Here is a 13607-nt window from a genome sequence, read left to right on the forward strand (position 1 = left end):
CTGAGTGCTGTGACAAGGACATTAGCGTGTTTTTGTTGTAAATAGTGGAGTTGGAGGTGCCCAGAGGACTCAGAACGCCGGCCGGAGGCGTCTGTTTGGCCACAAGCAGTCGCTTGTGGAGTCTTTACTGTGATTAGTGTCTATTGTCGTTAGAATTGAGTGAATTTCATGGAGGTGATGAGTTGAATCGGACGATTTGTGATGTTTTTGGGGCGAGAATGGACCTGGAGGACAGAAATGCTGGTTGGAAGCCTTTATTTGGACATAAACAGTCGCGTGTTAAGTACAAAGGAGTCCGCGATGGATTTTCGTGGGGGCTGAGTGCTGTGACAAGGACATTAGCGTGTTTTTGTTGTGAATAGTGGAGTTGGAGGTGCCCAGAGGACTCAGAACGCCGGCCGGAGGCGTCTGTTTGGCCACAAGCAGTCGCTTGTGGAGTCTTTACTGTGATTAGTGTCTATTGTCGTTAGAATTGAGTGAATTTCATGGAGGTGATGAGTTGAATCGGACGATTTGTGATGTTTTTGGGGCGAGAATGGACCTAGAGGACAGAAATGCTGGTTGGAAGCCTTTATTTGGGCATACACAGTAGCTTGTTGAGTCCCCAGAATCATATTGAGTGATTTTTGTCGAGTTGATATCTAAAATCGGACGATTTGTGATTTTTTCATTGTGAACAAAGGAGTTGGGGTGCCCAGAGGGCTGAGTACGCCGGCCGGAAGCCTTTGTTTGGCCACAAACAGTTGGCATTGGGCCTTCAGAAAGTCTAGACAAGGGTTTTTGTGGTATGTGTGAAGTCCTTTCAGATTTAGAAGGATTCTGTTGCCGATTGTTATAAATTAATTGACAAGAATCGTGAAAATGATTATTGTTTCGCCATTATGTGTTAATTTTCAAGCACCAAATCTCTGATTCAAACCAATTTGAAGCATCCTGTGGAGATTAACAAAGATATTCATCAAGTCTATGACCTCCAACCAAAAAAATGTGACTTTATATTGTGACAAACGGCCCAGAAGACTGATAAAAATTTAACCTTCAGACTTTATCTGTCCACAAACAATTTTTTTTTTCTGTTTGAAGTGTCAGTGAAGTGTTTAGTGCTTAAATTCATTTTTTTTATGAGTGCCGAGTTCTTATTGTGCTGTGTCTAGTGATTTTAGCGTCAATTTTCACAGAAAAAATGATGCATTTCGAGCTGTTCATCCTGGATTAGTGAAATCAATTGTTCTGTGGACGTAAGTGCGTTCGAGAGGATTCAACCCCACGGATGAGAATTACGGTAGGTGGTTGGAGAGGTGAAAACGGAGCTGTTGTTTTCATCCAACGCCGGTGAGTGATTCCAATGAATTAATACATAAACTAAAATGGACCTTTTCATATAATGAATATCTCCCGATCAAATATTACGATTTGTGCGAATATCAGGTCACACTTTCAAGCTTGAAAATATCTTTTTAAAATGAAAAAAAATCGTAAACATTGACTCAGACAATCGTGAGCTATTGATGATTAAAAAGGACCATTCTAGCCCATTGTCACATATTTTTTAATTTGTTAATTTTTTTTTAGGGGAGGGTGGGGTAAAACGGACACTTTAGACTTTTTTAAATTTATTCATAACTCAGACACAAATTGATCAATTGAGCTCAGTTTAGGCTCGTCACAAAACGAAAGAATTGTTCTTTTAGAGTTGTATTGAAAAATGTAAGTGTAGTGTAAGACTTGTATTGAAAAAAAATATATTGAATTTCATCAACATTTTAACCCCTCATTAACATTTAAATCAAAGTCAAAAGGGGCTGTTTTACCCCAACCTCCTCTATGGAATTTATTGCAAGAAAAATTTTGAAAAATAAGTTCCTTACAATAGGCCATCGTCCGAGGGCGATTCCACATGCTTTTTATCTTTAATGTATGCTATCATCACTTATAAAAAGTCTAATGACACAATACGCCGAATAAATTGGCTTCAAAAACCGTTACCCTGGATTTTTTATGAAAGGATTATGCGAGATTTTCTGTTATGAACAAACAAACGAGCGTTCAATTCTTTCGGTTTTCCGGTTTTCGAAAGATTGAAGAACTGTTCTTCTCCATTTCCCGCCCTATCCAACCCAATTATCTGAGATAAGCCGTCATCTGGGTCCTCTTCTCCCAGGGATTGAGGTTATGTTCATCATTTCAAAAATGATGGAACGACCTAACCCTAAAGTTTCACGGAAAATTAGCAAGTGCGCGCCTTGAGTGGAAAATAAAAAGCCAAGTGTTTTGAACTTCACCGACAGTGATCCCGGTAAAATTGGTCAGTGGAAAAACCCAACAGAATTGAAGAGACGATCCCCAGGTTATGGCAAAGTACATAGCCCAAATAATAGTGCTGGGCACTCAGGTAGTGGGAAGAGCATTTGCTCGAGCATTGCGTCAGGAGATAGCGGCGAGTCAGGAGGCGGCTAAGAGGGCTGGGGGTGGATCCCAGGGTGCTAAAAGGGCAGCAGCAAACGCCAGGACTGGACTCTCCCTGGAGGAGGCCCTGAAAATTCTGAATGTCGAGAGGCCAGACCAGAAGGAGCTCATAGAGAAGAATTACAAGTACCTCATGGAGGCGAACGATCGGGTCAAGGGCGGCTCATTCTACCTCCAATCGAAAATCGTGAGGGCCAAGGAGAGGATCGACGAGGAACTCCAACACAGTCACAAAACAACGGGCGCAGAACCTCTCAAGGACGAGACGAAATGATGAATGTCATTTGGGCTCTTAGTCTGCAAACAATTGCTACTGCACATTTGTACATATTATTGAGTTAATTAAATCATTATGACGAGAGAAATGATGTCGATACGTACCTGATGATTTATCAAGTTTCAGGGAGATTATGAAGTATGTAATTCAATGGTTTTTTTAATAAAAGGGACTATAGTTGTGTTGCATCAGTTTATGAGTTTGTTTGACGAATTTTTTCAAAATTCTTGATTCTATTAAGTTATTAATTTAAATTTAGAATCGATATACACATGATGAAAGTCAAAATTTGAAGGTCATAAAGGAATTACTTCAGTGTTTAGGATGAAACAACAGTAGTTGTTTTTTCACATAAGTTTAACAGTGGTTTTACGTTTTTTAAGGAGATCGAAGTACTTTGGCTATTTTTTGAAATGCTTTTCTACTTTTGTAATCGAACATTAGAGCTTTCATTTAACCTCCACGTGACCCTAAGTTTCCGGACATTTTACAATGACTTTATTATTTAAACTTTGCATGTCTCAATTTGACTTTCGATATTGAACCCTTAGAAAACCTTTTAAAAATCAGAAAAAAATTACTGTTTATTTCAACAGAAAAATTGATGAAATAATTTAAATGTTGCCCACTAATTCCTCCAAATCCATTACTATAGAAAAAGAAAAATGATTTGATTCAATAATTCAAATGAAAAAGTAATAGTAGTTGTTTCATTTCAAGTTTATCAGTCGCTTTTACATTTTTTTAATTCTTAAAGTATTATGTACATAAGTTTATAATTTCATTGATTTATAAATTTACATAATATCTAATAATCATAAATACTCACTAATTACATTACATTTCAAATGGAAATTGAAAGAGCAAGAGTACTCGTTGGTAAACGAGTCCCTGCGAAATTACCAACCTACAATTCACTCTAATAGATCCTCAAAAAATTCTGTTCCTCCCAAAATTATAAATATCACTAAATTAAACGCACAATTCACCTAGCGAGACCTGCGACCTTGGCGTCCTGTGGCTCAATTCTATTCTGCGTCTGCCTAATCTCCAGACGTTCCTGATTATGACGTACAGACCACAATTTTGGTAAAAACTTGGGCCTCATAGTGGTGAGAAAGTGTTCCCTCCACATTCTCTCCAGTGCGACAAGACCATTCTGGGAATTAGTGAAGTACTCGACGACTTTGAGACCGTGTGGCGTCACTCTCGCTTGTAAAGGCGATGACGACACTGGCCCAGTGAACTCCATCCCATCACTGACATGAACGCTGGCCTCTGGATCACACTGGAGGATGGAATAATTCGGTGACGTGTATTCAAGAACACGAGCCTCGAGTTCTTGCCTGCGATGAGGCGGCAGGGGTGCCGAGGGGTCCCTCAGTGCCTTCACAGCAGACATCAGTCTCCTCTTGTGATGGCTCGCATCTGCCCTCGATGGAGGCAATGATCTTGACAATGGAGCATTGCAGACTGACGCCAGGTGTCTTCTTAAGTCTAAATCGTGTCGATTACTGATCTCGTGGCACGTGGGACACAGGAGCAACACGTCGTGCGACTGGTGGGCCTTCATCACGAGGGGAAAGTACTTGCGGTACTCCCTTGGGACAACATTCTTCTTAATGAACTTGTCCTGGCCACCACACACCACGCACTGGTTGACCTTGACCTGCGTGTAGTACTGGCCCACTTGACCCAGAGCTCTCCCTGAGGGCTCGAAGTTCAGTCTCACTGTGAGAGGTGACTCGTTCACTGTCACCCCCAGGCCCTTGGTCACGTACCACTCGGCCTTTTTACGATCACATGTGCAGAGGGTCTCACCGTCTGGTGCTTGCAAGTAACAGTTGTGGTAGAGGGGCTCCTTTCGCGTTGGTATACTGCTGATCTTCTGGGGATTTGGGGGAGGGGAGTTCTTGTTCTTTGTGAGATTGTTGTTGTTGTTTGCCTCGGGGGCTGAGGGCTCTGGGGTGCCTCGGTACTTTATGTCCACTAGGTCTGGGGGGACTTCGTGGTTGTAGGGCGGCGCTTGGTGGTAGCGACGGTGGTACAGACTCTTCAGGTAGAGCAGGAGGTTGCGGAGCGGCGAACGCTTGCGTTTCACTGTTCTTTGCATCTGGATGATCAGAAAATTTAATTTAAATTGGTTTTTTTCTGTCGTTGAGGCCCGGGTAATCTTTCGAACGTGATCTTGGTTGTTTATTTTTATTTTGATAGTGTGAAATGATCTCCAATTGCGGTTCAGTTTACATAGCCCTGGAGTCTCGGAAAATTATGATTGTACAATTAAATGAACGTTGAAAGAAGTTGAACATTTTCAAAGAGTGTTTTTGAATAATATTCGGAAATATACCCAATTTGTTTTTCATTATTTTGATTTTTCAACCGAAACACCTTAATTGAACATTGAAATGAGCTAACTAGAAATCAATTATTTTGAAATGAAAATTCATGGTTTTTAATTACTTCAATCATTATTTAATATTTTTGAATGGATGAAAAAATGAATTGAATAGTGTGAAATTGGAATAAATCGTGTTAATTATGATTTTGAATCATTAAAATATTGAATTGTAACGGGAGAAGGGGGTTTACCTCTCGATAAATCAGTACAGATGCAACAGCATCGTAAGCAGCGTAGAACATCTGCTCATCGGTTAGGGTTTCAGCGTCCCAATCGCCGCATCTCACCTCGATTATCTTCTCGAGTTCAACCCCCAGGTACTGCATGCACATTGCAGCCAGGCTTTTTCTACTGGGAATTCCCAGGCCATCGGCTAGTGTTCGAAGATCAACAGTTCCAAATACTCGACATCCGTAGTCGTTTGTCAGCTTCCTTCCGTCCTCGAACGGGGCCACACCGACTTTTAAGATGCAGTCGTTTGACAATAATTCCTTTTGAATGATGATTCAATCGTTAATGTATTTTTTTCATCGGTCTCTGGTGTTAAAATTTGAGGATATTGATGTTTTTGCTTACGAATGGAAGCTTTGCAATCAAGTGAATTCGATGAATGCTTTCATGAATAGAGACTTTAATAAGCCCTACTCATTAACAAGAATTAAAATCTAATTTTTCATGCAGATTCGAAAATTGCGAGTTTTCAATTAATATCTCGGAATCTAACGGAGATAGCTAAATTTTTGTTATAACCTTTTTTGTAGAGCCGGTTGAGAGCTACAACAAATGTAATTACGAAAATTTCGCTATCTCCCTTAGATTCCGAAATATTCCTCAAAAACTCAACTGGGAGATGAGTCGACTTAAACCGTTTTACCCCTTCGCTACTGATTTAAAAATTCATGATTGGACATGAAATTTATTCAAGAATGAAATTACATTCATGATGGCATTTAATGATGAAAACAGTAGGGAATTCATAAAATAATTGAAGACAATGTTGATAAAAAGAGAATATTCTGCAAAATTAAATTGAAATGATGAAAAAACACTTATACCTTCAGCTTGGGTGGAACATATCCAATTTTCCCAAGTCTGAATAAAGCACAGACTCCATTATAAGTGGCAAGTTGTAGTAATGAAACCCGGCCTTCGTTTACCCATTCGCAATCGAAGCCGAGAACACCATGGCACAAATTCCTGAAACAAAATTCAACCATCGACTATAAATTTCCCTGAAATATCGCATGGCATCGAATAAAATTCAAGTGAGACATGTACACAAAACAGAGAGCAGAGGTCTGTCCTTCGACTGATAGAGTTTGAAATGAAAACAAATAATTGTGGAGATGAGACTGATAGAATGTAAATAAAATTTGTGTCCTCACCTTCGAATACGTTGAACAGCATAGTCACATTTTTCTGGTGAATCTGCCAGTATAATTTTGCTGAGTGGAAGAACGCATTTTTTATTATTCTTTGTGTCTTCATCATCGTGTGGACTAGTTATGCTGTGACATATATTTTTGACACTACGGAGTACATTGTCGCGATATTTGGAGGCGAGATAGAGGAGACCCGCGGTGACACAGACAAATATCATGTTTAATATTTTTATGGACAATAAATAAATACTCGAGGCGGATAAACAAAACGATAGACTAAGTACGTTGAGAAGCACGCGGATTGCTTTTAAAACTGAATGTCTAAACATTAGAGGGAATTTAATAAATAAATTATCGAGTAACACGGAGACACGTAATTACATAAAGCGCGAGAGTAATTAAAAGAGAAATTTGTTAAGTTATGGGGAAAAATCTACATATTAGGTGATAAAGTGCCTCGGGATGTCCAGTAGTGGACACACGCGGTGAGGAAACAGATGCGACTGAGGGGACTGTGGTTTGTCCAGGTTTGTTGAGGGCTTTTGGGAGTCGGTGGTCGACGGTTAGGCAGGAGGATACCGGTCGTCGATATATGTATTGAGTGGATTTTTTAAATTTCGGGAAACATTTTGCCATTTTTTTTTGCAATTTTGCAAGCAATTCCAGTAGACACCACCCTAAAAATTTAATCATAAATGTTTAATTAAGTTAAATTTGAAATTAGTCAATTGATTAATATTACTCAATTTTTTAATTATTAAATTACATTTTCAAATTTCGAATTATTTCATCAATCAATAATTGAGATAATTGAGTTAACGAAAAATTTTACCAATTTTTTTTGCTAGAATCTCAGGGGTAAAACCCCCATCTGCTCAGCCTCCACGAGAAATAGGTTTGAAAAAGCTCTTAAATATATTTTCCTACCTTTGTTAAATAAATTTTAACCTTGGCAATTATTTAGTCTACACGTGGAATCGGTTGGAAGGCTGTTGATCAATCGATTTTTGTCGAATCCTTGAGAAAAAAATCTAGCCAACTGCATTCTGTTCATAATTTCCTTTTATTATCATCGTTTATTGCACAAACGTGAAGCAAATTTAGACACTCAACACAATGAACTGAACGTCATGTTGAAATGCTGCGCCTACACCTAAAGTTGACACTATTATTGTGTAACAGTATAATAATCCAGTCAGAAGGAAGAATTAAAAATAATAAACGATATTAATTGACAACAATAATTCATCAGTCTCGATAAACCGATACACCTCCCTCTCTGATACATAAAAAAAACAGGGAAAATCATACAAAATTCGAAAAACAATGAATTCGCGTAAAATCTCGAGACTCCTCGATTGAAAGGCGCTTCAAGGTTTATATTGTTCTTGTTCTTGTCCTCATGGCTCTAAGACTATTATCCGTGGCTGACTAGAGCACACATTACGACTATTATTACATTCCAAAAGATTTACACGTTTCGAGATTATCGAAAATTAGATGTCGATGTTTACAAAAATTACGTATGACTCCAATAAGGTATCCAAAGAAAAAAAACACTCTTGACTTTCTCAAAAATATTTACAACTCGTAAATGAATAGGGGCTAATGCGGAAAAATGGACACTTGAGTTTTTTCAAAATAACAATAGCTCATTTAATTTTCAATGGAAAGGAATGATTTTTTTTTCCATGGAGAGACAATTGTTTCCCTTTGTGATAAATTTGTTCTTGAGCTATAAAGATTAGAAAAAAAGTCAGAAGTGTCCATTTTACCCCACCCTCCCCTACAGCTCAGTCTAAGCTCGTTAAAAATGACAATAATATATTTTCGATGAACAAACACATGGAATTTCACGAAAAGATCATCTCCTTTCATGAAAAATTCATCATTGAAAACAACAACGAGTTATCAACATTTTAAAAACAGTCAGATGTGTCTATTTTTTCTCGTTTTTTACAGTGAAAACAAGAAAATGGTCCTGTCACCTAAAATGCGATACTTTTTATAGTTTCTATAACACACGAAACGTATTTATATGTATATTCTTCTCGGAATTTTGATTAGCATTTCTGGATTTCCATTTGTTCGTTAGGTAGACAAATTTCCCTCATCATAAATCAATGAACATAATTGAGTCTCGGGAACAATGATCTCGCAGCTTTTCCATCTGGATTCAACTGATTGCGATAGCGTCTCGCCAGAAATGCAGCGATCACCTACAATAAAATCCCCAAAATGTGGAATCAACTCGTTAAATCGTGGGCTTTGGTGGTGTCAGGCATGCATTTGTTATTTGCTGGGTAATAAACAGCACAGTTACGTGTACGTGTATGATGTCACGGACGAAAAATTACACAGAAAAACCTAGGGAATTCGATAGAAAATTCTGTTGGATTTTTTTTGCATTTCTATTGACAATTCTATTGGTTTTTGGATGATTCTATTGAATAATTTCGCAGCTTTACTGTGCTTTTTTTAATTGAAAATGTCCAATAGAAAGTTATTTTGAGGATATCCAAGTATTTTCTCAATCATCGAATTCGTCAAAGTGAAATATTAAATTTTCAACCCTTTTCACTCATCAAATTTGTCAATTAAATTGTGTGAGAAAAAATTGAAAAAAAAAATCATGAATATTCAGCGTCATTAAAATTACATTTTTCACAGAATCATCATTTTTTTTAAACATTCGTTGTTTATAGATAAATGATTAAAATTTTTAAACTTTCAGAAAACTAATTTTTTTAGGCATAAAATCAATTTCTGGTAAAATTCTGAATGACTAAATTTGTTACGATTCCAAGCAAACGATTTTTATGTTGAAAAATTGATTGTGTATAAATTATTTATAGAAAATACTCGTAATTTTCTTAATTGAAATTTTTAAATTATTTTATCAATCTTTCATCAAAAGTAAACTTTCTTTTTATTTCAGATTTTTAAAATGTTTTCTAACTTGGGGTCAAATGGGGCTCAAATGAAAGCTCTGATGTTGACTTTAAAAGTAGAAAAGTATTTCACCGGAGAAAAAATAGTCAAAGAACTTGGATATCCTTAAAAAAAACTACAATTCCACCTTGCTATGCAACTTTTCTTTTGAGACTTTTTCTGTATAAATTTCTCGACATGAATTTTCTCAATTTTTTCATTGCTTCCATTCTCTTTTCATTAAGGAACTCAAACAACAAAACACAGGAAATTCCCGCTGAGGTATTCTCTGTAGAAAATATCTCAATAGAATAAATTGTATGGAAAAATGGAATTTCGTTGATTTTTTTCGAATTTTCCAGGGAATTCGTTATGTATGTACGTTTTTATGATATTTTTTTTGCACGTGGTAGAATGATATTTCTAAACAGATAAACCCACACCCACCATCTAGTTAGCGTGTCGTGCAAGATGACAGGGGTCATGGAGATATTAGACTAGAGAAAAGCACTAGGATTAGCTCTCGGGTCTTTCTGGTTCCTGTAGCGCACCGTCAACCACACACCGACAAACTGCAAATTTAGAATTATTTTTCGGTTTTCTTGGCCAGTTTTTTTTTCGTGGGTTAGCATCCACTACTGCACGTGTTGAGAAATGAAGTAGAAAGATAAGTTGTGTAGAAAAATAGAATTCTATTGATTTTTTTTATAGAATATTTTTAATTGAAAATTTCTACTGAAAAAAAAACCTGTAGATAAGCTGTAGAAATTTTCAATCGCATCAGCTAGCAACTAATACAAAATTTAATAAAAATTCAATGGAATTTTTTCGTCAGATTTTTCTATAAAATTTTGCTATGCGTGAGAAGTAAAGTAAAACAAAAGTACTTCAATTACTGATCAAATATCATTTCCAATTCTGAAAAAACATCTTCAAAATGAAGAAAAAAAATCTCACACTTCCAATATCTCGTTATTGCTGTTTAAAAATTGAATGCGTTTTGAAAAATTCTCTTGTCAATTCAATATGGATGAAATTCGTAAGGAACTAAATATGTTTGTAATATTTCTCCACACGTGACACAACAAACATAGTCACATTATTTCTAACACTGACATTATCATCATGATATAAAAATCGTGAATGACAGAGAGGGCAGAGATTAATATTTCAGAAGATCACAAATGGTTATCCATCAGATGAACGAATAATTTGAGACAAGTTGCATTACCTCAGTGAAGCTGAAGAATAAACCAATGCCCCCGCAGAGTTTAAATGCATAATCAATCGTTGACTGAAGTTTTTCCATGCAGGGTTTGCACGAACAGGCTGGGTCGAGACTAGGGCCTGGACAGCACATTTTCTGTAACATTAATCCAACAAATTGTGGAGCTTTCGTTATTCACGAATGCACAGAATTATGCAGCTTCAAGGGCCGGGTGGATTATCTTTCGAACTTTATCTCGATAGTTTTTTCATCTTCATAATGTAAAATATATCACAATTTCCATTGGATTTTACATCAGTAGGAGTTGTTTGGTTTTTTTTAGATATATCACGTTCAAAAAAATTTTTTTTGTGTGAAAATCGCAAAAAATGAACTTTTCACCCTTGTACTACCCTCAAGTACGTTTCCCTGGGGGCTGGTGATTTTTGAGGGGATTGAGGGAGTCCTTAGGAACATTTTCCAGTAGGTGTTTGGTTTTTTTAGATACGTATAATATAATTACGTATAATCATAACTGAAAATCTCCAAATTAAATTAATCATGAATTAAATATGCCGACTGAGGAACCAATGAGGAATAAGCGTGACAGACTTGTGAGATATCGATAGTTATCGACTTTAAGTATGTTCTTTTTAGAATAGGACTTCGTATGAGAGTATATATATTTTCTGGCTAAATTTCAAGTTGATACCTCGATTTTCGCGCAAGCTAGAGTGTTTTACAAATTTTTGTCTATGAAAAAAACGGAAAAACGGGAATATCTCGAAAAGTTTGTGTGAATGGTATATATGTTTTGATTGATTTGAACAAAAGGCAGCGAAGCGAATATTTCGCAAACAACAAAATCGAAATCGGCCCACTAGTTTTGAAGATATTTGCGGAAAACGATTTAAAAACGAATGGCTTTTTCTCCAAAATGATTAGAGCGATCGAGTTGAAATTTTGCACAGAGTTAGTCCTCATTAAGACCTATAATCTGACGTAATTTCAGATTTTCGGGAATTATTTTAGCCACTTAATTTCTCAATTTTCTAAAAATTGATCATTGGAAAGGTGGCGGTGGACGCGGTTACATTCAGCCATGGTCGCCAAACTTAATATTTTTACGTTTGCAAACCATTCTACATCATTTCCAATTAAAATTAGAAAATGTAAAAATCGAAGGACTGCAATTCTTCCAATCTGAAGCAAAAATAACCAAGATCACGTTCGAAAGATAATCCACCCGGACTTTAATCTTTATTAATGTACGACGTACGTTCACGACTTCGCATGAAGGATGGCTCATCGCAGGATCATCGATTGCTCCCATCGAACTGTTGAATCCACAGCAAGTGAATGTTGTCTGGACTTGCTCCTTGATATGAGGGCCAACGCGTTTCCATCCCTGCGAAAAAAAATTATGCAACAAAATGAATAATACGCCTCATCCCATCGTAATAACATCGAGAAGCACGAGAATTTCCGTATATTCATCACCTGCTCAGCCAATTCCTCCTGTTGTTTAGTATTAACGGCGAGACATGCACAGGCGATGCTGAACTGAACCAGGAACAGCAGGAAGAGAATGAGCATGTACTATTGAACACAATTGTCAAGAAAAACATGTCGACATCTTCTGCTGCATCGTTTTTTTTGTTTAGATTCTCATGAAAAAGGATACGAAGAAGAGAAGCACTTGATGATGCTTGACTGCCCCAATGAGCCCTAGTATTGATATGAGAATTAGAATAACTCCGCAGGCAAGAATCCCCCCGATAATGGGGAGATTTGTCACGAGGGCTGATGCCCTTCCATAGACAGCAACTCCAATCAAGATAAATGCTACAACCTGAAATCAATAGTAATCATTAATTATTTGGGGGAGGATTTCGTTTGGATCTCTATTGCCGAGCATTCTGCGATGATTTTTTTTTCTTGCATTTTAAAAATCTAAATTTCACTGTTAGATTTTTTAATAATCTGAAATGATCACAAAATTGTCATTGTTGATGATAATATTTTCATGAAGAATTAAACAATGAATTGATATGAAAATCATATTTTTGAAAGTTTAATCAATTTCCATAAAAAAGAAAATGTTAAAAAATCTGTTGCAAATTGTAATTTGAATAACTTCGATTTTTTTTTTAGAATCGAATGACTAAAAAATTGTAATTTTTATAATTACATTTTCATAATTAATTTGTAAACAATCAATTATCATGAAAATCATTTTTAAAAGTTCAATGAGTTTCCAAAAAAATCTCTTTACAACTAATCTTTCAACTTCAATAATTAATAATCTACAAAGCTATACTAGTATGTCTAATCTGCAGCTGTAAAAATCCCTTGAAAGCCCTTAATTAACCTTCAATCCCCACAAAAATCAAACTTACGATGTAAAGAATGTTCAATGCTGTCAGAGCATTTTTGGAGCACGTGAAACTGCCACACATCTTATCAATCCCCCTTTATCCCAGTACCTAATGAACGTTTCCTCTTCCCAAACTGTTCAGATAGTCATTTAGTGTAACATCAAGCCCCTCACTCTCGTTCATCAACCACCACTGCAAGCACAATTGAATGATTCGGGGAAACTATAGACTTATTAATATTCATGGAATTTAATTAAAACAAATAGATGTGATTGTCGTACGGTTTATATCAGCGAGTTTCAACATGGAGGCCAATCGTGCTCGACCTTTTGGCGGTGGTGTACTTCCAAGTGCCTCAGCTGACACACAGACTCTCTCTCTCTCTCTCTCTCTCTCTCTCTCTCTCTCTCTCTCTCTCTCTCTGTCTCTGTCTCTGTCTCTCTCTTTCTCTCTCCTGAGCGGATTGTGGCGCATAAGGTGTTCTGGATCGATATCTCTGTTCATCATTTCGGAGCATACGTACACCCGTCACTCCTCATGTTCCAGTTTGTAATTACAATCGCGT

The 13607-nt window shown here is 36.8% G+C and overlaps 3 protein-coding genes across 4 annotated transcripts; 1 reads left to right on the forward strand and 2 right to left on the reverse strand.

Annotated features, from left to right (window-relative positions):
• Positions 1-2175: 2175 nt before the first annotated feature.
• LOC107040612 (mitochondrial import inner membrane translocase subunit Tim16) lies at positions 2176-2936 on the forward strand. Its single transcript, XM_015260754.1, has one exon. It carries the CDS (start codon positions 2351-2353, stop codon positions 2738-2740), a length of 390 nt encoding a protein of 129 aa, XP_015116240.1. The 5' UTR covers positions 2176-2350; the 3' UTR covers positions 2741-2936.
• A 495-nt stretch (positions 2937-3431) lies between these two features.
• LOC107040602 (exonuclease 3'-5' domain-containing protein 2) lies at positions 3432-7028 on the reverse strand. Its single transcript, XM_015260742.1, has 4 exons — positions 6530-7028; positions 6200-6341; positions 5336-5635; positions 3432-4856 (listed from the first exon to the last, which is right to left on the reverse strand). Exons 1-4 carry the CDS (start codon positions 6853-6855, stop codon positions 3729-3731), a joined length of 1896 nt encoding a protein of 631 aa, XP_015116228.1. The 5' UTR covers positions 6856-7028; the 3' UTR covers positions 3432-3728.
• Positions 7029-7570: 542 nt separating this feature from the next.
• On the reverse strand, positions 7571-13415 carry LOC107040595 (tetraspanin-31-A). Of its 2 annotated transcripts, XR_001461022.1 has the most exons (8): positions 13324-13415; positions 13064-13234; positions 12349-12516; positions 12165-12263; positions 11944-12072; positions 10689-10820; positions 9905-10029; positions 8661-8745 (listed from the first exon to the last, which is right to left on the reverse strand). XR_001461022.1 is itself a non-coding variant. In XM_015260734.1 (7 exons), the coding sequence occupies exons 2-7, from the start codon at positions 13121-13123 to the stop codon at positions 8647-8649; spliced, it is 687 nt and encodes a 228-aa protein (XP_015116220.1). In that variant the 5' UTR covers positions 13124-13234; positions 13324-13415; the 3' UTR covers positions 7571-8646. The 2 variants fall into 2 exon arrangements, 1 of the variants encoding a protein (XP_015116220.1); XM_015260734.1 differs by lacking the exon at positions 9905-10029 and having other exon boundaries at positions 7571-8745.
• Between the last annotated feature and the right edge of the window lie 192 nt (positions 13416-13607).

This window comes from Diachasma alloeum, unplaced genomic scaffold, assembly GCF_001412515.2.
Source record: "Diachasma alloeum isolate Michigan unplaced genomic scaffold, Dall2.0 Dall_scaffold_00339, whole genome shotgun sequence".
In the NCBI taxonomy this organism is placed as follows: domain Eukaryota; kingdom Metazoa; phylum Arthropoda; class Insecta; order Hymenoptera; family Braconidae; genus Diachasma; species Diachasma alloeum.